Raw genomic sequence first — 25,181 nt, 5'->3', positions numbered from 1 at the left:
AAAAGGCTTCAGTGGCCGCATCTGCCCACTTGACTTAGATCAGTATTCAGCCTAAGTAGATTATTTCCTGGGAGGCTAGAATCTGTATTCCTGGCATCAGTCAATCAACTGATGTTTATTAAATGCCTACTATGAGCAAGGCCTAATGGTGAGGGATGCAAAGAAAGAACAAGACACTGGCCAAGCCCTCTTGCCTTCTGTTGGGGCGATGTGAAATGGCAAGTCACAGAATGAGGGAGTGTCATTCTGTGTCACATGAGGGCTGCAGAAGAATGTTGTTCTGAGTGGAGGCCAAGGTCAATATATGCCAGAGTTGCAGGGCTGGCTGGCTTCCTAGGGGCTGAGAATTTGATTTGGATCTTGAAGATTGGGTCAGTTCCCAGGTGAAAGGAGTGAGAAACATTTTAGGAGGAGAGAATACTGGGAGCTGAAAGTGGATTTGGAGACATTGGTGATTGGTGTTTGTTTAAGTGTCTGTATGGTGCCAGATATGTTTAAATGTGTATCAGCCACACAACAACCTCTGAGGCTGGCATTATCCCCGTGTGGGGCTCAGAGAGGTTAAGTAGCTTGCTTACAATCATACAGCTGATTTGAGGCCTATGGTTTTCTAATACTTGACCCTGAACAAAGTATATCATTGGATTAGAACAGAAGAGTGAAGAAGAAAATAGAGGGAGATGATGTTAGGTGGTCAGACTGAGGACAGCTTACACTTTGTTCTGGCTATTGACCTTGCTTAACTTCACTGAGCCTCAGCTTTCTAGTCTGGAAAATTAAAATAATACCAACCTCACTGGAGTTACTATGCAGATTAAAATGTAGAATGTACATAAAGCTCTTAGCACACTGGCATATAGTAAGCACACTTATAAATGGAGGCACTTTAAAAATTTTATTTTTAAATATTTATTTTCTTTTAAATTATTTTTAATTTTATTTATTTTTTGGCTGTGTTGGGTCTTCGTTGCTGTGCACGGGCTTTCTCTAGTTGTGGCGAGAGGGGGCTATTCTTCATTGCGGTGCGCGGGCTTCTCATCGCAGTGGCTTCTTTTGTTGCAGAGCATGGGCTCTAGGCACACGGGCTTCAGTAGTTGCAGCACATGGGCTCAGTAGTTGTGGCGCATGGGCTTAGTTGCTCTGCGGCATGTGGGATCTTCCCGGCCCAGGGATTGAACCCGTTTCCCCTGCATTGGCAGGCAGATTCTTAACCACTGCGCCCCCAGGGAAGTCCCATTTTTAAATTTCCCGACTGAGGAAGGTGGACCTTACTTTGGAAAAAAAATGAGAGCTATTATAGGTTCTTCAGCAGGGAGTAGGAGTAACAAAAGCCATATTTGAGGACAGTGAAGCAAACAGCACTGTAAGATGATAAGAGTATGAATCAGGATAGAGGGAGTGAGAATGGAGAGGAAAGGAGAGTTACCAAAAATATGTAAAGGTTACGAAGACTGCCTCCCCCTAATTCTCTTCTGCACTGAAAATCTCCCCTGACCCCCACGTACCTGCTCAGCCCTGTGGGCAGCTTTACTTCTGTTCATCAGACTTACAGGCATGGAGTTCATCATCAGGGTCTACACAGAGCTAGTCAGGAAGGTTTACAGGTTCAAGGGAAGCTTGGCTAGACCAGCAGCATCTCCCAGAGGAGGAAATGCCCCTGCACGTGCAGCCTCCCAATCAGCCTCTTTTGTCTAGCTTCCCTCCCAACTGAATTTAATGTCTTTCCATCCTCCGCCTCTAGTTAAGCTGTAAATGCTGTTCTTCCGCACAACCAGGCACCTGCCAGGGCCCACTAGCACTGAATCCAGAGCCCAGCCCGACAGGCACTGTGTCACAGAGCTTCCTGTTAGATGCTGGGAGGAGGAGGCACATCACATGCTTTTTCTTCCCCAATAGTGGCTGGTCCCAATGTGATCATGAAGAGGGGGAAAGGCTGGGGGAGGAGTTAAGTTAATGCCTGCTTATGGAATTAAATGGCAATCAGGCAGATGGTCTTACTCTATCCATAGATTCTTCTCTGATATTTCTTCTCAAGTTCTGGATCTCAAAGCTGTTTAAGCAATAGAGGGGATAAAAGATGGCCAAGGAATTTGGATCTCTGGGTCCTTTGGGAGGGATGGGGAATATTGTCATAGAGTTACAGAATGCCATTGCTGAAGAGGGCCTCGGGGATTATATTTAGTCCAATTATTTTCAGACTTTTTCCCTAACAGAAGACTTCTTTCTCAAACCAGGCCTTACATAGAATCCCAATATATTAAATAGAAAAAAAGAGCAGAGCTGGTTTGGTTGAAGCACGGGTAGGAGGCTCCAAGTCCTGCTAGTTGGGCTACTCTGTTACCCCCTTCTCAAGGGCAGCCTGAGCACAGAACCATAGAGCTCTGGGCTACAGCTTGAAAACCACTGACCTGGCCAAATCTGTTCATTTGACAATTGAGGAAACGGGTTCAGGGATGGGGAGTGACTTTTCCAAGGTTGCTTGACTTCCAGTGTTTTTTTAATACTATTGCCTCTTTCATAGCACTTTGTTTTTCCATGTTACTTCAATCAGAATCCTTTAAATGATGTGAATTTTCCCAGTAAAGCTTATGTTTAGAAATTTTTGATCTCATAAATGCTGTCAAGCAGGAGCTTTAGTACAGAAATCCTAATCTACAAGTAAGGCCTGTCCTAGAATGTTGGGAGTTTGCCAGAGGCGGGGGTTGATGACCAGTAGGGTCAGTGCACCCCCCCGCCCCCCCCTCCACACATTCATTTCTTCTCTCACCTGGAGTTCTCTTGCACCACCTCTGATTTCTGAACCTGAATGCTGAAATGGCCTGGCTCGACTGGTATATGGTGACTAAATCACAGTAACCCTGAGGGAGTGGCAGGCTATATTTTTATTGTTGAATTTTGCTACAGTGGTATCCCCAGAGGAACCTGAAAAATAGAAGAATATTCTCCTTAACTCCCAACTCTTTTATGTTTACTGAAGAGCATGATTACATAATTTCATTTTGTCCCAATGAGTCCTCTTCATTCCACCCACCTCACAGTCCTCTAAGGAGTCCTCCATATCGAACTAGGAGTCAAGAACTTAGAAATATCACCCAGATTGTGGAGGGTCAGCCCTCTTCCGGCTGCACAGCTAATCTTGTTGACAGGGTCAGATCTGTCCTGGGGGCCACCCTCCCCCTCTGCCAAGCCCTGTGTCTGTCCATGGTTTGCTCACGTGCCTTCTCCGTTCCACAGCAGTGCTGTGACTTAGGCTACCACGCCAGCCTGAACCGCGCGCTACGCACCTTCCTTTCCGCTGAGTTGAATCTGGAGCAGTCAAAGCACGAGGGTCTGGACGCCATCGAGAATGCTGTAGAAAACCTTGATGCCACCAGTGACAAACAGCGTCTCATGGAGATGTATAACAATGTCTTCTGTCCACCTATGAAGTTTGAGTTCCAGCCGCACATGGGGGACATGGTGAGACCCTCTTCCCACCCTCACATCCCCAAGGGGCTTGAGCTCACTTGTGTCTAGATTTACTGCACTCAAGCCATGTTATTCTGAGGAAGGCGAGGCCTGGGGCTGGCTTCATGTCCAGTGGGTGAAGCCCATTGCAGCCATTCAGCAAACAGTTCCTGGGTGCCTGCTGTCCACTAGGCTTGACCGTAGACATTGGGGATTAGAGCCCTCAGGGACCTTACAGTCAGCTTAGTTGAGAGTTAGAAATATGCACAGGGAGGGGCACCCAGAGGGACCAGCAGGATCAGAGGAGGTGAAAAAACAGCCAGCGTGTTCTAAAAGCTACTAACAGTTCAGTATGGCAAAAGGGAAGGAGAGAGGTGGAGGCCTCCAAGTGGTAAGGCCGAAAGAAGTGAGAGCTGAGATGGGGCCAGATACTAAAGGCTTCTGATGGGGACAGAGGGCTAATCAGGGTGATGACATGATCTTTTGTCACTCAGCAGAGTTCTGAAGGATCTAATTTTCTTGGGTTTAGAAGATTGTGATAAAAGGTATAGTTTTGCCTGCGTATTGAACAAAAAAAGAATGGGTACCTACAGAAAGGACAGGAGCCAAGGTGTCAACCCTAAGAATGGCTATCCAGGCAGCAGTGCATGAACATGGGGGCCCTGTTTATGATTTTTCACCTCCGATGACTAAAACAAGAAGGACCTAAATAAACCGAAGTGAGAGGAGTGAGAAGCCCTTTGGTTTTCATTACTGTGAATCTTGTGGTTTCTCTTCTGGTGGTTGTATATACAAATCAAAGTGAATCTTATTTCTGGGGTAGGAGCCACCATTTGACCTGTGGGTTAAATCAGGAGGAGGATGTATAGGCTTACATAATAGAAAAGCTCAAGATGGATCTTCAGGCATGGTTGGGTTTAGGAGTGGGAATTTTATCAAGACTTATTTTTTCTCTTTCTGCTTCACATCCTGTGTGTTGGCTCTATTCTCAAATAGGCTTTTATCCCGTGGGGGCAAGGTGACTATATTTCCAGCCTTATCTCCTTGTAGATTGAAATCCAGCAGGAAGAGTATCTGCTTCCCTCCTAGAAGCCCCCACAAAAGTCTCATTGTGTCTCCTTGGTCCTGATTGGGTGACGTGCTTATCCCAGAGCCAGTCACTGTGGCTGGTGTCTGCAGTCGGCTGATTGGCTTATGCGGAGGTCACACACTGCATCCGCAAGTTGGGGAGAGCCCCATCCAAAGCACATGGCCTGAGTTATGAGTGGAATGTTCCCCGCAAAGGACAGTCAGGCCAAAGTTACCAGAAGAAGGAGGAATGAATGCTGGGTGACGGAAAAACGACAATGCCCTTTCAACAAAGGAGTGGTGCTTCCGTTAAGATTAGCATCCAGATGCTTTTTAGAAAACCCTCCTCCAGAATGACAACTGTTATACTGTAACCAGCAGATTTGCTGTCATCAATAGGCCACCGTGGAGAGTGGGACATTTCTATCGTAAAGACAAAAATATGGAGATGATTTCTTTCTTCCTCTCCTTCTTGGGGAAAACCAGACCATTTACAGTTTGTTTCCATTGCTATGGCTTAGGAAATGTCAGCATCTGAACAGATGGGGGAGTGAGATGGCAGCATGTGCAATTAGAATACGGGGGTGTATTGGTGTGTCACCAAGCCCCAGGAAGCCCCATTCCTCACCTGCCCTGGCTTCTGGTCAAACTTGCCTTCCAAGTCCCTTCTCCAGCTGCCACAGAGATTCCTTCCCAAGAAGCAGTGGAACTTGGGGACCAGCTGAGTGGAGTGATACATTTTCTGGTGTTGACTGAGATGCCTTCTAAGCCAAACAGCTTGCCTCCATAAAGGGGGATTCCAAATGCTGGGTGCTCAGACCCCCTCCTAGCCCTGTCAGAGCCTCATTTCCATACTCCAGAGCACAGCTGGAATGCATTACCTTGCACCCCGATAGAGGACCACTGCCAAAGCATGCATCAGCAGCCCTGCTGCTTCTTTTTTTTTTTTCTTTTTGCGGTACGCGGGCCTCTCACTGTTGTGGCCTCTCCCCTTGCAGAGCACAGGCTCTGGACGCACAGGCTCAGCGCCCATGGCTCACGGGCCCAGCCGTTCCGCGACATGTGGGATCCTCCCAGACCGGGGCACAAACCCGTGTCCCCTGCATCGGCAGGTAGACTCTCAACCACTGCCTCACCAGGGAAGCCCCCCTGCTGCTTCTTAAAGAAACTAGCATGGAGGTGGTTTTCCCTCCATGATTCCTCCCGGCTACATCGAAGTTACTTTAAAAATCAATAGTTCAGTCTTCTGCCTAGGGCTTCCCTTTGTGTGATATAGCTGATCAGTGGCTGGGCCAGGCAGGGGCCAGGGCCAGTCCTAGATCTTGCATAGGTTTTGCATTCCAGCCTATCCTTCATGTGAGTGGAAAAGCAGACATCTATCCCCAGTCATTGAGGGCTGTCTGTAGACTATGGAGGCAACAAGAGGGAGCTGCCTGGAAGTCCTTGAACTAGGGCCAAAGTTCGGATGGCATTTTGACCGGAAGCTCTGAAAATGGCCAAGGCCCGACACTGATTGTTGTTCTGGGGCACTCAGCACATGAATTGATGCCAAGCACTCCCAGATGTACTAGGAGGAGGTGCTTGGCTCTACCCTTGGTGCCCCCAGAGACTTGTGGGGCTCTGAATGCCTGACCAGTGACATCAGGCAGCCAGAGAGTTTCACTATTGGCACTAACCCATCCTGGCCACTGAGCTTTTCTCCATTGTGTCTGCTTATCCAAGAGCCAGAATGAAGTCAGCTCTCTTCAGATCTGAGAGCTGGCTCAGGCCAGCCTGTCAGCTGGGGGAGGAGGTCAAGTCAGTTGAGAGCTTAAAAGCCAATGGAGGAAAAGGTCAAGTCCCAGCCCCCTCCATTTGAAGAGAGGTTTTGTCTTTTCAAGCAAGAGAATGGTCTTGGGCATGTGAATGTGCCCACTCGTTGCTGGGGAAGGAGGAGGCCAGTTCTATCCAGATGTCTCTTTGCAGACAAGGGGCTAAAGGACACGTGGTGGCAAGGTGACAGGAGCTGCCTCCACGTGGTCCAGCCTCCCAATCTGCCAGCCTTCTGTTCCTCATCTGTCATCCTGGGGACCGTGGGTGACCTCACACCCATGCCATCGCCATGGGCCCATCAGGAGACAGTGGCTCAGCCATCCCCTCACACAGGGGGAAGCTTGTTGACAGAGATCCTTAGGGGAAGGGCAGACTTCTCTCCCACACAGATCTGGTGAAGATCTGGAGTAAATCGATGGCTTTTTGAAAATGCCAAGTTCCACAAGATTCTGTGCCCTCTGGGGCCCTCTAGCAAAGCCCATAGACTTGTTCCTGGCTTCACGCTTTCTCTCATTGAGTCAGAGCTCTCATGCACGGCCCAGATTTATAAACACATGCTGGCTGCCAACAGCAGCATGTTAGCCTCCTGACCCACTTCTCTCCTGCTTTCACTCTGGTGTACAGAAAGGAATGAAGGAGGGGCCAGCGAGGTGGCCACTTGGACCTCTGGCAGGAAGTCCTCACTGTGCCAAAGCTTTGTGTATCTGGAGCTGGGCTGCCTAAGGTACTCTTCTCTTCCCTAACTCCAGCTTCCTTGGAGCCGCAGGCCCTGTATAGACCTGCCCCTGCCAAGCACCAGGCTGGAGGTGGGCTCCAAAGAGAGAGACAGATCTTTCCAAACAGGTTCCATTGCTCATTCCTTTCTTGTGCTATTTGGTCCTGGAAGAGATCTACACATTTTGGCTTTGGATTTCGTTTTAACATAGAATTTGCGAGCTTTAAAGCTTGAATGTAAGTAGTTTTATTAACAGTAATGGGACTCTGACAAAAGAACTGTGTCCCCTTCCTGACCTAGTATTGCTTTCTTTTGGCAGGCTTCCCAGCTCTGTGCCCAGCAGCCCGTCCAGAGTGAGCTGGTACAGAGATGCCAACAACTGCAATCTCGCTTATCCACCCTGAAGATTGAGAACGAAGAGGTGAGCCTCAGAACCACCCTCTGAGTTTCCCTGTCAAACCTCTTGCTGCTGCCCTTCTGGGAGCAGGTGGAAGGAGCATGCAGAGAATGTCCGGGCTGCTGCAAACATTTCCTAGCCAACTGTAGGCTTGGATTTTCCCCTTCTGCTACATCCTGCCCTTGAACTCCAGGAAGTTGCTCTTGCATTGCCAAAGGTTGAGCTCTATTTTGAGCTTTTGCAAAAGGCTTTTTTTCCCCCCTTTGCACATTTAATCAAAATGGCACTTGGCAGCTGTGTGAACAATATTGTGTCTCTGAAACCACCCCCTCATGCCTGGCTTTTTCCAGCATTTTCAAACAAACAGAGGCCTTTGACTTTGACACTTCAAACATCTCCATCCTCTTAGAAAAGGGTGACTTTCTTCTGGGCCCAACGTATTTGCTTTCAACAACCAGTTAAAAAGGCAGTATGATTAATTATCAGCTCCTTTCTTTTGAGCTCATGTGACTTCTCACCTGGCATCTCAGTAAGTCTGACTTTCCCCAGTAAGATCAGGAAATCCTGGGGATGGGTCACTTAGTTTGCACATGGGCAAACAGGTTCATTCATCTGTTGAAGGTCAGGAAACAGAACCTGGGGCATTGTGGGACCAGGCCCATCATACATTTTTAACCAGCTCTTTGTATGATGGGGTTGGTTTGGATTTGTTTCACCCTCTCTCCCTTAGCACGTCCAGCATAGCCAAGAGCTAATCTTAAATTTAAAAAGTGAACATTAAATAGCTGGGTCAAGCATGTAGCGTGAAGGGAATAGTGGTTTTAGGTCCTCTCTGGAGAGAGTAGGGTCCGTGTGATATTTATCACTCACTTAACACCATCCAATGGGAAGCAGACCTGCACCCTGTGACAGTCCCCTCCCTCCTTCCTCAGCCCACTTCTCTCCCACTTCTCCAAGCTTCTCCATCACCTCTTGTTTTGCAGCCTGCCCCTCATGCATTATGTTGGCCCTTATCATGGCAGGTAAAGAAGACAATGGAGGCCACTCTGCAGACCATCCAGGACATTGTGACCGTCGAGGATTTTGATGTGTCCGATTGCTTCCAGTACAGCAACTCTATGGAATCCGTCAAGTCCACAGTCTCAGAAACCTTCATGAGCAAACCCAGCATTGCCAAGAGGAGAGCCAACCAGCAAGAGACAGAGCAGTTCTATTTCACGGTGAGGGGATTCATTGGCCTTTAAAGATCATCTTTAGGCACTGCAGCACACACAGGCCATTTGGATCCCAGTGTCCTTGTCAGGTGCCTGCAGGATATCTTATCAAGTGTCTTGCAGGATATCAAGTCTTTGAATATCTTGACTTGGATCTGGGCATGTTCAGAGACCACCCCTACACTTAAAGACACAAATATACACAAGTTGTATATCTAACAGGGACCCCCAAGAGAAAGAATGGCCCCAAGTACACTACCAAGAATATTTTCTTTTTGAAGACTTTTTTAACCAGCTAGTAAGCTTTTGTTTGAAAGTTTCCTTCTCATCCCTAGGGGTCGTGAAAGGGGAACTACATCTCTTGGTTCTTGAGAACTACGTTGAAATATTTATTTTTGGCTAATACGTATCTTGGTTGTTGTTGGTTTTTTTTGCGGTACGCGGGCCTCTCACTGTTGTGGCCTCTCCCATTGTGGAGCACAGGCTCCGGACGCGCAGGCTCAGCAGCCATGGCTCACGGGCTCAGCCGCTCCGCGGCCTGTGGGATCCTCCCAGACCGGGGCACGAACTCGTGTCCCCTGCATCGGCAGGCGGACGGACTCTCAACCACTGTGCCACCAGGGAAGCCCCCACATATCTTGTTTTAAAAGTCTGTAATCTTTTCTAGTTGATATGATATGATGACATTACTTTATAATTTAAAGTGGGAAATTATTTTTCATAATTATGGCTGAAATTCAAAGGGACAGGTAATGTGCAGCATTGTTGGTTTGCAGAGAATTCTAAAACATTATATTTTGTTATTCATGCATCTCCCAGTCCTCTTTTAGACAGATGAACCCAATTTTTTTTAAGTAGTGTTAATAGTCCTTTGGAAGGTTGCTGGCTGGTCTTTGGTGCTACTTTTTAATAATTAAGTTATTTTGAGGTTGCCAAGTAGGATTTATTATCTGAACTAAAATTTATTTCCTAATCTTCTGACGACTAAGAAAGAAGAAATTAAGTTTGCAGATGTGAGAGGAAATATAGCCAGTGAATATGCATACTGATTCTGAATGAGAGGAATTAACTTGTTTTTCAGTCAAGAAACACAGTCTGTATGTAGTAAATTGAATTTTTCCTCCAACTGGAAACATTTGTTTAATTCTTCTTTGAACACTGCCCTTTCTCCATTAAGAACACTAGTGATTTGCTATCTCCTTCAAAGAAGAAATCTGTTTTTTCACATAATTAAGCTCAGAATTCTTCAAAAAAAAATTTTTTTAAGTCCTGGTGAAGACTGTTGATAGGGAGTGATTTAACAGTATTATTCTTTTTAAAATAACTTTTTTTTTCTTGTAACTCAAAACAAAACATGCTTATTATATAGAATCTGGAAGTAAAAAGAAACTAAAAATCAGCCATAATCCCAATAACCTAGAAATAATAGTGTTAGAATATATTCTCTTCCAGGCTGTTTTCTATGTGTGCACACAGATGTGAGCATATATTTATAATTTTATTATAAAAAATGAGATACTGCTGTACATATTGTTTTATAATCTGCTGCTTTCATTTAACAAATGATTAATATTTTCCTAAGTCATTTAATTATAACATTCTTTAATACATTTATGAGTAAAATACTAAAATCTATACAGAGAAAGAATGGAATGACATTTTGGCTCATTCATTCATTTTTGTAAAGTACATAGCACATTGCCTGTTTTGTGGCGAGTGCTCAAAATTGCTGAAAATGTATTATCTCCATCATCACTATTAATTTATTCATTGAATATTATTAAATTGTTCATTGATCATTTATTAAGGATCTACTATGTACCAGACACTGTGCTATATAAGCTGGGAATGCTAAGAATATAAAATGAAGAGGAGAATGATGGAATTAAGCCTATGAAGGGAAAACTTTCTTTTTTACTGAATGTAAATAATTACAATACAATTACAATAGGTTGATTTGGGTAATTAAAAAAATAAATGTAAAAACTGTTAAGTGCATACATGCACATGTGCATGAATGGCAATCAGGATAAATGGAGTTGGGGAAACATTACATACAAAATAACTTCTGTGCTGATCAGGCAATGAGTGAATCAAGAGGAGAAAGGCATTCCTTGAGGCAAGAGCAGCATGTGCAAAAGCATGAAGGCATGAAAAATCTGGGACAGACATGAAGAAAACTTCCTGTCTATAGTGAGGGCTGTGTACCTCCCCAAGTTTCTTTATCTCAGGAGGTTGTTAAATACTCGAGAGTCTTTTGGGATTGTCTGGCTGGTCTTTCTGGACTGCTTAGATATAACGCTACTTAAATGACCCAATCTTGTTACATTGCAGAACAAGATTAAATAAGAATTTTGGACGTAAAAATCTGTATTTAAGACTGTCAGAAATTACTTTTTGGCTTTAAGTGAAGCATAACATGTGTATTCAAAATTGACTTTAGTAAGAGCAGGAATGACCATATTCAAACTGGTGACCTCCCAAATCCCACCCATCCTTTCACCTCTGTCTGAATACACTGATGTCTTATAACTCATTTCCTGTCTTTTGTGGCCATAATGCTACTTATCACAATTGTGTGCAGATTTCCTTGGCTAAGAGGAAGGGTTTTTTGTCTGGGCTTGTCTAGTAACAGATTTGCAAGAGAGTTCATCATTTTTGTGATTGGTGATTGGAAAGTGTCAGATAGTTCATGATAAAAAGACTTTTGGGAGGTGGCAAAATGGACATTCAAGAAAAGGGGGCATGCATGTTCCCCAGGACAGCTGCCTGTGCTTGCCAAACCCTACAAAGCCAACACAGCTGCAGACGTGCTTTTCTTAGTCTTTTGTCTCCACAAACGTTGCCCTGCGCCCTTCAAAGACATCAGAGTAGCGCATCCTAGAAGTTGCCTTCTTTTGGAAGATTGGGAAGAGGTCCCTTGTCATGGCTTTCACTCCTAGTAGTGTGCCTAGTGACCCAGAGGGCTGCTAGGAAAGCTTTCTGACCACTCTCGGCTATCATCAGATTCATCTGCGCAGATGACATCTATTGGAAATTTGAAGCATGACCTACAAATGTCAGTCGTTTGCAAGAGTCCCTGGAAAATAATCATGGAATTTTAAAGCCTGAAGTGTTTTTTAAAAATCATCGAACCAAACCTTCTCATCTGAAAGATTTTTTTTTAAAAACTAAAAAAACAAACAAAAAATCCAAAAAGTATGGGTAGCTTGTTTAAAGTCCTCAGCAAGAGCTGAAACCAGAACTCTGATCTTCTGGTCTCCTGGTCTCAGGACACAGGCCTTCTCTATGCCCTGCTGAGGAAGCTGAGGTGAGGGGAAGGCTCAGGAATAGCTCAGCTTTCCGCCCTTCTTTGCTCTCAGTGAGAAGACATTTTCTGACCTCCTTGGCTTTGTGTCGCTTGTCTTCTATAACAAACAATCCAGCACTATCTACCTTTTTTCCCATTACCTTTTTTTATTGTAAGTGTTAAAAAAAGATACAAAGATTTCAAAAGAGAATACAGAAGAATGTCAAGCCTCTACCCATCCCCAACTCCTACTCCCCCCCCACCCGCCCCGACAGTGATTGAAACCATGTTCTTCTGTGTCCTTCCAGAGGTATTCTGTGTGGAGACAACCACTGATGTACCCTTTAATATAATATTATTATATTAGAAATGTAAGGAAATAAAATAAATAGAAATACAAATAGAAGTATACCATCCATACTGTTCTTCACTTTGCTTTTTTCACTTAATTTATTTTGGGTATTATCTTCACGATAGTCCAAAAGATCTGCCTCCTTTTGTAATGGCTGCACAGAACATCAGTGTATGGATGGATGTTCCATCATTTATTTAACCAATTCCCTGCTCATAGGCAGTAATGCTCACTGTTTTTAGCCAAGTACTGTCAAACCCTTATAGGTATTTCCTTGTATGGGGGTTGGAGTATGGGGTTCTTGAATGGGGGATGAAATGGGGGAAGGAAGGCTTATAGCTGATAAAATAAACAAAGCTAAACTGCCTGAATTTGGGAGGACAGATTCAGGCAAGGTAAGAGGTTGGAGAGGAGCCAGTTCTTTGGCCATTGAATGGACAGTTTTCTAAGACTGCTAGACTTGGTGAGGTCCAAGACCTTTTTTTATCTTGGTATTCTCCAAGAATAAACAGATACTTGATAAATATGTGCTAAGCAGGTACAAATGCATGAATATCCCTGCCCTGTCAATTAAAGTGGGGAGATATGCTCCTGTTGAAATGTTTGCTCTATTATGTATTCTGTCTGACAGCTGTTTCCTGCTTTAAAAATTGACGGGGAGGAGGGGAAATGTCAGCGTGCTTGGATAGTGGGAAAGCAGCCACAGTAATGACATCTGTGTATCTCTGTGCACGGGGCTGGCTAGGCATAGCTCACTCCTCCCACCCACCCCACCTTCTGGCAGCAGCGGATACCTATGGCCTTGGGTTCACAGATTAAATTCAAGGCCTAGGCAAGGTCCATGAGTTTTATACCACCATGGAAAGAATGTATTTAAAGAGAAAAGATATTTTAAAATTAAATTTGAAAACCATTCTTGTGCCTCTAACTTTTTTTTTTAAGGCCAGAAACCTGCTTTTATTGAGCTTTCTTAAGTATTAGCACAAAGCAAAGAAGTTTAGAGAAGGACTGTTTTTTGGTTGAGCAGGTGATTCTGTATAAGGAACACTTCTGAGCACCTGCTAGTTGCCAGTCCTTGTGTTAATAATCACAGTCATGCTTGTTATCTTATTTCATCTTTAACCCCCTTGTGAAAAAAGATATTATCCCCATTTTTCAGATGGGGAAACTAAGATTCTGGGAGTTAAGTGACTTGCCCAAGGTTGGAAGAGTTAGTAAGTGGTAGGACTAGAATATACCAACTCAGACTTCTCCATTTTACTGCAACTAAAATGTCTGTCAGGGAGGGCAGGCTCAGAAAGAAAAATTATTATACTAATCCTTTTCAATAAATAAAATCCATCACTGACAGTTAATACCCAATTAGGAATTATTTAGAAAGAAATCAATGAGATCATAAAAATGGAATTGAAGGTTTACAATGGCAAAAACCAAAACCACCCAATAGACTCCTGCCTCCCTTCCTACTTTTGGAAAAAATTCTCAGTTTTGATAATATTGTGTGTAAAATGGGGTAGGGGCGTATGGGGGCGTGGCAGTCAGACTGTGTTTTAGGAATTTGATCTCATTTTGGTGATCTGGACTAGACCATGATCCATTCCTTTTTCCTCCACTGAGGAAAACTCCAGGTAATCACTTTACCTTTAGGTGTTTCGGGAGAGGAGCACGGTGCAGGGAGTGGAATGAAAGAAAATTAATTACCTAATATTGGGACATGGTTTAAATAAGGCAAGTGACCCTTATTGCCCAAGGAAGGATTTTGAGATTACACATGAACAGTTCTTTTCCTAGCCCCCTGGCCTCCAGAAATCATTGAAAAGCTACCTATTCCTCCCTTGTCGTCAGCTGTCTCAGCTCCCTTTGCTGTGTGTCTGGACAGCAGCAGCTGAAGCCTTCCTTGTAACTAAGCTCCTCCCAGGAAAGCCCAGGTTACTTCCCCCAGTTTACCTCTCATAGAGATGAGCATGGATTTTGGGGCGGGACAGGGAAGTGATAAATGACATGCCTGCGAATAGGATGCTTTTACCTTCCCATACCCGGCTCACCTAGACAGAAAACTTCCAACCACTGTTTCCACTATTAGGCATGCAGGTCATACCTTGACACAGTTTTTGATCCTTCAGGATTTAGTGGAACCCGAAAAGTTAATTCATCATACCTCTTTTTTTTTTTTTTTTTTTTTTTTTTGTGGTATGCGGGCCTCTCACTGTTGTGGCCTCTCCCGTTGCGGAGCACAGGCTCCGGACACGCAGGCCTAGCGGCCATGGCTCACGGGCTTAGTTGCTCCGCGGCATGTGGGATCTTCCCGGACCAGGGCACGAACCCGTGTCTCCTGCATCGGCAGGCGGATTCTCAACCACTGCGCCACCAGGGAAGCCCCATCATACCTCTTTATCAGATTGTTATTTATTTTAATGGTTCACTGAGTGACAGCCAGAGTTAACTAGTGAACTGTGAACAGGAATGAAAAAGATGATTTCCGGAATCACAAGTATACATGAGTGAGAGGAAGGCATTTGCATCCATCTCCTTTAAGAATTTTGACTGTTTTCTGATCACTCTGGCCTTGTTTTTAAGGGTTACAGTGTCTGGGTGAATTTTCCCTCATTAGGACACCTTTAGAGTCTCCTTGGGATAAACTTCCAAAGAGGGGGCTCTCGCGGTTCAGATGTTAGCAGTGGATGTTTCCTGAAGGTGTTTCACCTCTGGGCCCTGAAGTACTGTTCCAAGCCTCACAATTAGGCATTGGTTGGGGATTAGGATGTCACCCAGGGAAGAGTGACAACAGGTGAGCTGGCAGCTGGAGCAGATGGGATGGGGAAGGTGACAACGGAGCCTATTTTCATGCAGATGTTCTCATGCAAAAGCACAAAAGAGCAGCGGGGAACAGGTCGTGAGGAAAGCAGCAGAAATGATTTGTCATAGGGCTTGTTTTTTGTTTGTCTTCTATTTAATTCATAGAGTAGGGGCATACTTGGGGGCGTGGTGTGTAACTGCTGAGGAAGGTTCTATCCAGAGGATGGTGAGACTGTTCATTTATTTACTCATTTTCACACATTTATTGAGTGTCTACTATCTTCTGGGCACAGTACTAAGCATCAGGGATGCAAAGAATAGTGAATGCCACAGTCTCTGACCACAGAGAGGATACCATTTGGAGGGAAAGACATAGGAACAGCAAAGCCTCCATGACAGGGCTGGGTGAAAAGTGCTGTCAGAGATTTGCAAAGCTCCACGCAGGGGCATCTGGGTGAACAAGGGAGGGCCAGGATGAGCATCCCAGAGAAAGCAGCATTTTTCTTTGTTTTTACAAGAGAGAGAAGGAGGGAGAGAGAGAAATACACACTCTTAGTTAAAACTTCACACTGTACAGAAAGGTACAGAATAAAAGTAACTCACATGTTTTTCACCCTTTCTTTCTGTCTTCACCCTAAGTAGTAATGGCCATAAAATCAAAGGCTTGACGTATAATTATACTGTTTGCTTAGTACATTAAAAGACAGGACTTTATAATTTTAGGTTATATCCACTTACCCCCCCACTGCCTCATGTATCACCAGTGATTCACAGATCATGCTCAGGGAAACACTGCCATTTTACCTCGTGAGTTTAGACGTGGGCAGATGACCCCTGACCCAGTAGATGAACCATTGCAGCAGGAGACAACCAAGGCAAACTGAGATCCCTGTGAACAGCCACGGGGTAGGGTAGGAAAGACACCATGTTAACAGTCCAAAGGCCTGGGATCCATGTTTGACACCACCACCTTACTGGCTTGTGGCAATCAGCAATGCCCCCTCCCCTTCTCATCCATAATCAGGAAATAATCTGATGTCTCCCCTATGTGTTGTACAGGGTTATTGTGAGAGTCAAATACATGCTAAAGTGCTCTAAAAATTCTTAAATTGCTACACATATGTAAAGAATCAATACTGTGAAGTTTTGTTCTGCTTCTCTCCTGCTCTGCACCATAATGGATCGAGCACGTTATCATAACAATTAAAAGCACACAGTGTAGTGTCAAACTGCATATGTGGATACTGGCTCCACCACTCACTAATCGTTTGACCTAGAGCCACTTATTGAATCTCTCCAAATCTCAGTGCCTTCATCCATAAAATGGGGATAATGATAATCATAGTTCATAGAGTTGTCTTGGAGATTTGATGAATTGTCCAGGGAAACAGTCTCTCGCTGGGCAGACAAGGGTTGAGAGAGGTCAAATCACAAAGTACAGCACAGCAATCATATTTTGACTGTTAGAGCAGATGGCATTGCATTTTCATAAACCTTATCTTGTGTTTGGAACCGCCAGTATGTATGTATACAAGTGGAGGGTGGCAGCCCCTGTCCCTGTGTGCTCAGAAATCCCAAGCTTTCCACAAAGACTCTGCACAATAGAGGAGGAAGCGATTGAAATGATGAAAATACGGCTCAGACAGAGATGCGCTGAATGCTGTGCTTGGTGCTTGCAGCCAAGGCAGGGGCTGAGCCTTGACATTGCTCCTGGTGTGAAGGAATGCACCCTGGGAGGGGCCAGGCAGGGCTGGATGTCAGTGGAGGCGATAAGCCGCATGTGTGTATCCTCACACCAAGAAGGCGGGGCTCAGTGAGTCCCTTCACCCCCTGCTCTTCTTCCGAGGAGCTGAAAGAGATGGGTGAGGGGCTCGAGGAGATAGCTTCTTATGGTGGCCAACGTGGAGCTCCCAGGAAGACATAGAGCAGGATACTAATCCACCAGGAAAATCAGCAGCTGCTCAGATGCTCAGGGCCTTAAAAAAATAAAAAATGGACCCGGTGGAAATTGGGTCCGAAACCAAAAACCCTCTTAGAAAGGGAATTGTACAGCTGAGGGTCTGTGATTTTTTTTTTTTTTTTTCCCTTCAGGACTGATTGTTCTTTGTCCTCCTCCCTTACAGAAAATGAAGGAGTACCTAGAGGGCAGGAACCTCATCACCAAGCTACAAGCCAAGCATGACCTTCTCCAGAAAACACTGGGAGAGAGTGAGTGTGGGCTCTGCTGGAGATTTGGCAGTGAGGGAAGGCCGAGCCCTGGGCCCAAGTGCTGAGCACACGCCTCCATCCTCAGCCAAATAGACCCAGTCTGGTTATATGAATGCATTGCTTTTCCTCGCTCGTTTGATGCGGAAACACACGCCCCAAATGACCGCTTGAGTAATGGGGAAGGGCCAATGCTTAATGAAGCACTAATGTGCATCATCTATTTGTTTAAATGGAGCGTGCCTGCTCTCCACCCAGCCCCCCTCCTGCACCTCCTCTGCCACTACTGGGGCCAAGGAGCTGGTGGGTTCTTTACTGTCCAGAAACTTTGGGAAAACTCTCAGCTCCTCTGTAGCGGGACTGAGGCTGAAGCAAGAAGGTGGGGAGCTGTGAGGTGAGCTACACAGCTGCTTTGAGGAGAAAAGAGGAGAGGATTCTCAAGGGCAGGGGTGATGGGCAGACTGCAGCTGTCTCTAGCTTCAGGGTGGGGCAGAGGTTTTCTTCTGCTTTGAAGGGTCCTGATGCTAAGAGGCAGCCCTCTCCCTGCTTTGGCCAGGCTGAAGCTGTGGTGCTGAGTCGACTATCTGGTCTCATAAGATGATTTTAACCAGACCCTGGAAAGTAGCAAGGCAGAGGACTGGACTGGCACTCTGGACTTTCTCTCCTCAGCTGTCAAACAGAAGGCAGAGGTTGAAAGAGAAGCTTCCCTGGGGTTTTTGGCACCTTACCCAGGTCTCCTGCCCAGCTCTCAGCATCCTCTGATTAATGGGATTCCCAAGTTGGGGACACCTCTGAAGGCCCTGCCCCTCCTCTGCCCCACTGATCTCCTCACTTAAAGATGGGGAGGGGAAGGCTACTGGTGTGCTAACACCAGTGAAAGGCAAAATCTGCACCCACAGAGGTCTAATGTTCTCAAATAAATTCTTCAGACCAACTGCAGAATCTAGGGAAGTATACAGCACTCACTGGCTCAATGGCCCCAGAAATCAGAGCCTCCTACCCGCCTTTCTTACCCTGTTCTCCTGCCCTGAATGATTCCCCCAGATGATTAACTATTTTATCTCTAATGTCTTTGATCTTGTGATTTTTAAGGCATTTTCTTTTATGTGAAGAAATCCTGTTAAGTAACTTCTGTTGTCTTTCCTCCCCAACACCCAGGGGACTCAGGCTGAACAGGTCTAGGCCTTGAGATCCAAACTTTGCTTATAGAAAATCTTTACTCTTGAGTTATCAGATTGCTCCATGGGGAATTGGAGGAAGAAAAGCCCAGAACTATTTGAAGCAAGTTATAACTGTGATTTCTTTTTGCCAAGATAATCTAAGCATGACCCATAAGTGAGATGGGGAAAAGGGTGGGGTGGGGGGGGGCGTTTGCAACACACATACATGCACCAAGTGTGCTACTATGAAGGGGTGAAGGTTGGTGACCGTTCATCAGTGCTGCAAATTGCCTTCATCTAAAGATGACAAGTTCTAGCAATAATGAAAAATATAGATCTTCCTGTGTGCAAGTCATCATGTCCCTGCCTTCTGTATGTATTTGTCACTAACGCAAGAGCCCCTTGTTTCTTGCCACAGAGGGATAATTGATGTGTATGAATATTCCAGAATGGAAATGGGACAGATGTTAGAAATAATGGCTCTGAATAATATTTTTGCAGACGAAAACTGAGCCTGAGAGGCTGTTGGGGTGGGGGAGGTGTTGCTCAAGATGTGCTGAACTGTAATCAACAATTAGCAACCTTTAAATGCAAGAAAAAGCCCTGCCCTCCCCCACCACACACCTCGGCCCTTGGAGTCGCCTTTCCAGGAAACTGGGGAGCCAATCTCTCCTTCCCTGGCTCAGCGCCTGCTTACCCTTTCCCTGGTTTATCTAATACGGTCTAATACAGACCAAGCTGGGTTAACTGTGGACCCAAAAAAAGCAACACAGATTACATAATGGCCCAAGTGCACATGCATGTGTATTTTTAAAAAACATAAGAATACTTCAGATGAGCGTTAAGGTTTTCAATTCCATTTTTTAAGACTATGTATGATCCATTCAGCTTAGTATTAGGGCCCACTGTTGGGTTGAGAACCACAGTCTAAAAGCAGTAGCAGCATTTTAAATATCATTTTTCCCTTGTCATTTCAGCCCAGCATAATGGGAGTGAGAATTTAGTATGAATCTAAAACGAGAATTTCGACGTATGCTCCTTCTCTCCCCAAATAACTATTCCTTCCTTCTTCCCCTTCCACCCTCAACTGTGTGTGTGTGTGTGTGTGTGTGTGTGTGTGTGTGTGCGTGTGTGTGTTCACAGCCTGAAGGGCAAGCGAGTTCATCCCTCCCTCCCCACCACACGCACACCCAGCATACATAGAAGAGAAGCTGAATTTCATCTCTGGGAAAGCTTCTAATAATTTGTTCTCTAAGATATGCTCTGCCTTGCTATTTTTCCCCCGCATCCACCCGTTGTCCCACTGGGAAGCAGAGTTGGCAATCCTAAGGTTTCAGGATACCAGCAGCCCTGGGCTGGGAACAAGCATCAGAAACGAGGCCCAGAAAGAGGCCCTGGGTGCTTTCTTCTTTTGGCCTGGAAGGCTAGTCACACGTGATGCTAGTGGCTCCCTGGGAAGCCGGGCAGACACAGTCATTCCTGGGAGCAAGTCTCCCCCCTTCACCCCGTCTGCTTCAACATGTGCTTTTTGCCTTTGTCTTTCCAACAGGTCAGCGGACAGATTGCAGTCTGGCCAGGTAGGTGTGGCCTGAGACAGCCCTGGGAAGGGATGAAGAGAGGCCGGAGGGGTAGAGCCATCCCAGCCTGGGAAAGAGCCAAGGAGTTGAGTTGTAGAGGTGTTGGATGACTTTGCAAAGGAGTGGCCTAAGGCAGGGTTGGCTTCCATCCCTTTACCTTGCTGACCCCATCTGGCCTCAAATGGAAATGGGATTTGCTGAGCAGAATGAAAATGTGAAGAGAGTTACCATTTGCGGAAATAATCCCAGAGACCCCCCAAAACCACTGCATTGCATGGAAAAGGATTGTTCTGACACTGGAGGATCCTGGTAACCTAACCTTAGCTTTTAGACTTCAACATGTGGGTTTTGAGAAGTCTCTGACCTAGGGAACGAGGATCAGAAGGTAGCGTTTGACCTGAATTTTTTTTTATACATGGAAAAGATGACAGCCTCTAATTAGCGAGTGTCGCTGGATAATGAAATATTACATTGCATTGCTTGCCAACAGCATTGGTAGACATCCTCGCCTGATGTACAAGTATGCAGCCCTCCCAATCTTTCCCCACCTTCCCCGCCCTCCCCCACCCCAGCCAAATATTTTCCCTCTCAGTCATGGAGCTGCTATGAGAAAACTCATGAGTTGGCGGAGAGCAAGGCATTCATTCAGCCAACGGTTCTCAGATGCCTAAAAATGTGCTGACTTAACTGGGGAAAGAGCTTTAATGGGCCGGACTCCTTAGAGACCCTGCGTTAGCCTATTATATAAACCACTTATATCTGGAGACACACACAATAGTCATGAGGCCATTTACAATTATAGGCTCATTACTTAAAAATAGCTTCATTTGGCTTTCTTCGTTTTGTCATTGCGGATCACAGTAAAGGTCCTATTAATATACTAGTCTTGTTGACTGGAGGGAACCAGGATAATGGAATTCTGTAGAATATATCTTCTTGGTGCTAAAGTCTTAGTGTAAGTTCACCTAAAGTGCCATAACTGCAGAAGGCTCTGTGGGAGTGAAAAGAGCTGAGCTGTATTCCCTTATGCTGTGTTATTCACTGTGTGACCTTGGGCTGCTCTTTTCCCCTCTCTGAATTCCAGGGGAAAAGAATTCCTCATCCATAAGACAAGATAGAGAGGGACTTCCCTGGCAGTCCAGTGGTTAAGACTCCATGCTTCCACTGCAGCGGGCATGGGTTCAGTCCCTGTGAGGGGAACTAAGATCCCACAAGCTGTGCAACGTGGCCAAAAAAAGACAAGACAGAGCATTCACCTAGATCCAAGGAACTCTAGGATTCCAAAGAGGTCCTTAAGAACAGCCTAGTGGAAGTGGCAGATGGTGCCCAGCCCCTGGGCTCTGGTCCCTACCTCCTACCCTCACTCAAAGAGGCATCACTGCTCTCTTTGCTTGGGGTATTGTTGTCTGAGTCAGATTCCCTTGGAGAAAAGGCTTCCAAGGCTAAACACAGCTTGAAAAGCATTGACCTATGGAATCGCCAAGGTTCCTTCCAGTCTGGACACTCTGCTGTCTAAATTCCTGGAAAATCGTTCCTTATCTTTTCCCTAAGGATTTATTTCCAAGAGAAAGAAAACCATAGCTTCCTTTGGTGTTTACTAGTGTCTTCTTGCAAATGGAGAAATCTTCCTGTTGTCTGACCTATATATATTTTACTGCAAATTGAACCAATTCCCTCCTATTCTACTTTTGAATGGTGGCAGACATTAAAACCAGAGACCTCTAAGCTTTTGTGAAAAGCACTTTATTGGGCTTCATTTGGAAGGTAACTTATCAAGTCTCTTAGCCACTTCTGGGACTTAGCTGATTAATGTGACTTGTTTCATTAACCACCTCACAGATTGTTTTTAATCTCATTTTCTCTTTTCCCTCCCTGTTGCTGGATTCAACCACAGGCGTAGCTCAACTGTGAGGAAACAGGTAAGGGCCCAGCAAGAGGCAGGCTTGTCTGGCATGAAATGGTCAGATCCCAGATATTTATGGAACTCCAGTGTGGATGGGACAGACACTTTTCTGACTTCATGCTTACATTTGGAATGTACCATTTAGTCATAGTATGTTTAATATTATGGCAGCTTCATCGATTTAGCGAGGGGGGCAGGGACTCGTTCCTTTCCTCTCTAGTCGTTTATGCTCTTACATACTAGAGGTCTGGTTTGACTGTGGCAGACTGTGCCAGAACTATCTTTGGTGCTACTTCTCTAGGAGACCGTGAAAGAGGCCTCACACTTCGTACATGGGTACCAATATGACAGTAACTCACAGCATCTAATCACCTAGACCAAGTTTGCAGGTTTTTGTTTGTTTGTTTCTGGTGGCATGGTCACCTTAGATGTATTTCTTTTTTCTTTTTTTTTTTTTTTTTTTTTGTGGTACGCGGGGCTCTCACTGTTGTGGCCTCTCCCGTTGCGGAGCACAGGCTCTGCGGCCATGGCTCATGGGCCTAGCCTCTCCGTGGCATGTGGGATCCTCCCGGACCGGGGCATGAACCCGTGTCCCCTGCATCGGCAGGTGGACTCTCAACCACTGCGCCACCAGGGAAGCCCTAGATGTATTTCTAAGACATACTAAAAATGTAAAGATAAGTCTGGTCTAGGAATGATAAGGAAGAGACGTTGAGCTCTGCAATTATGTGCATTATCTTCAGAGTTGTATTAAAATCTGACACTGAGCTGTAAGCAGCTAGCTCTCATGACCCACCTTAGGAGGGATCTTAGCTCGGCATGGGCAGTCCACATCAGTGGATAATCTAAACAGCATTTGTACTTGTTTAAAAAAAAATTAATTGAAATGTTTTTTTTTCTTTTTTTTTTTTTGCAATTGCAAATTGGACTTCCTAATTATACTTTATGGCAAATACTAAAATGGTTTTGTATCCCCTAAGCTCGTACCAGCTATGCAGCAGGCAGTTAGCAGAGAGGGGGTGGAGAGAGCTCAGAAATGTCTTTGTGTCTACTCAGGGGAAAGCTGATCCAGGCTTTAAAAAATCATTTTGGGTAATTCACAGTGGCTGTAGCCACAGGGAGTTAATGGAATGTAGAGGGCACATGGCTTCTGCGATGGTGGTGGTAGCCCCTGCAGGGTCTTCAGCTGATCTCACTGCTTCAGCTGGCTGGGCAGTCCAGCTGGGGAAGTTGATAACATAGCCCGCACTTGTCTTAGCTTTGCTGTCACTAATTTTTTTCCCTTCTCTATTTTGGATCTTCTTTTAATGAGAACACCATCAGATGCAATTACACATTTTTTAAATTATAAAGATGTCATTGCAGTTCTCTTTCCTCTTATTCCTCTTCTTTCTTTCTGCTTCCCCTTTCTTTCATAATTTCAGTTAAAACTGGAGAGGAATGGAGTGCCTCCCCGGGATCATTTATTACATTTAAAATTAATAGGTGGCTATCTTAAAGAGGGAGCAAGGTTTCCCCCCCCACTTCAAAAATAAGAACAGGATTGACCTTGAAGTTTGTTCCTTTCAGTTCCTGGACTGAAACTGAGCCTCCTACATATAGATGGAGCCTGGGTGCGACCACTCTGGCTGCAGGAGTGCCAAAGGCCACGTTTTGGCAGGTGATATGTGTCCCTGGTTGGGCTCATAATCAGAAAAGAACCGCACCCATCTGGTTTTCATCCTGCTGTGCCTAGGCAGTTGCAGGCAAGGCATATTTGCCAGGTGCTAGATTTGTGTAAGAGTTCCAGCATGCACCAGAAACCCCAATCAAGCAAAGACCTTGTTTTCATTCACTTTTTTTCCAGCAGCTCAAATCTTTTTTTTTTTTTTTTTTGTGGTACACGGGCCTCTCACTGTTGTGGTCTCTCCCGTTGCGGAGCACAGGCTCCGGACGCCCAGGCTCAGTGGCCATGGCTCATGGGCCCAGCCGCTCCGCGGCACGTGGGATCTTCCCGGACTGGGGCACGAACCCGTGTCCCCTGCATCGGCAGGCGGATTCTCAACCACTGCGCCACCAGGGAAGCCCAGCAGCTCAAATCTAATGGTGGATCAGTGAAGAGTTTTTCTAAGATAATCAGAAAGGTAAATAGTGAGTAATGTGGAAGAAGAATAATCATGTATACATAACCAGGAAATAAAATTTGTTTGGTAGTTTATGGCAAAACAGCCAAACAAGAGGAAGAATTGTGTAACTTTTGCTTTTGAGTCTACCCAATGCGTTCCAATCATTTTTGACCCTAGCAAAGCCTAGGTTCAGACCATCTGACTTTTCTTCAAAAAGAGATGCCTCAACTGCTGCTTCCAAGCATTCCCTGCTCCCGTCAAGCCCAGAATTTTCTCATTCCTATTACTTCCGTATCTTCTTTGCTGGCCCATCTTTCTCCGTTCCTCGAAATGTAAGCATTTCCCCAAGGCTTGGTCCTCTTTTGACTTCCTTCCATATTCTTTCCCTTGTCACTTGTGTTGCCTTGGATGATTCTGTCTCTCTTCTCTCCTTCCCGAAGCGTCCACTTGTTCTGTAACATTGTTGTTCTGAGTCTGTGGATCTAACTCCTAACTGATGGGCAGGACGTTGATGCTCAGGAGTTGCGGTGGCACCTCCTACCCTCAGCATCCATCTCCTCACCTTCCCACCACATTTTCAGTTCCTTAGCACCTCCCCTTACTTCTCAACTGTTATGGAGACCCTCTATTCTTCACAATCCCTGAAGCCCCACATCTTATCTTTGATGCCTCTTTTTTCCTTATTACCCACATCTAATCAGGGGTCAAGACTTGTATTTTCTCCCTGGTGAAAACGTAAATCTAACAAGTGTAACAAAGATCAGTACCTGGCAAAAATCCTAACTCTCTCACGTGTGAGAAATTATGCCAAACAATGGCATATTTAGATATTATCTAGCCACCTTCTTGATTGCTTTCCCCTGCAAATCACTGGACCCCTGCTTTACTATCTCTTCCAAGTTATGTTTGCTACTTTTCTCCCTCCACTTTTGGTTTAAAATTCCTTTAATCTGATTGAATGGGGATTTGACCCGATCATCCTTCAAAGGCCCTTCCAACCCTGGGGTTAAATGACCAAAAATATTATGAACAAAAGAATTCAACTGACATGGATTCTAACACTGGAGGAGGGAAGGAAAGAGGAAGGAAGGGAGAGACAGACACTGAATAAGAACACACATAGACACTGCTCTGTCAGTTG

General features: G+C 45.3%; 1 protein-coding gene across 12 annotated transcripts in view; it reads left to right on the top strand.

Annotated features, from left to right (window-relative positions):
• SRGAP2 (SLIT-ROBO Rho GTPase activating protein 2) overlaps nucleotides 1-25,181 on the top strand; it is a 240,734-nt gene that overhangs the window by 174,294 nt on the left and 41,259 nt on the right. For 8 of the 12 annotated variants that reach the window (XM_059070876.2, XM_067033200.1, XM_059070756.2 and 5 more), the window contains exons 8-13: nucleotides 3,235-3,459; nucleotides 7,362-7,463; nucleotides 8,462-8,659; nucleotides 17,214-17,298; nucleotides 20,005-20,032; nucleotides 21,927-21,951. In XM_059070876.2, the coding sequence (XP_058926859.1) occupies nucleotides 3,235-3,459; nucleotides 7,362-7,463; nucleotides 8,462-8,659; nucleotides 17,214-17,298; nucleotides 20,005-20,032; nucleotides 21,927-21,951 (663 nt within the window). The remainder of the gene's footprint in view (nucleotides 1-3,234; nucleotides 3,460-7,361; nucleotides 7,464-8,461; nucleotides 8,660-17,213; nucleotides 17,299-20,004; nucleotides 20,033-21,926; nucleotides 21,952-25,181) is intronic. The other 4 variants (XM_059070914.2, XM_059070844.2, XM_067033224.1 and 1 more) reach the window with 1 other exon arrangement.

This window comes from Kogia breviceps, chromosome 1 (assembly GCF_026419965.1).
Source record: "Kogia breviceps isolate mKogBre1 chromosome 1, mKogBre1 haplotype 1, whole genome shotgun sequence".
In the NCBI taxonomy this organism is placed as follows: Eukaryota; Metazoa; Chordata; class Mammalia; order Artiodactyla; family Physeteridae; genus Kogia; species Kogia breviceps.
Note: the sequence above shows the minus strand (reverse complement) of the source record. Positions and strands in the feature narration are given on the sequence as shown.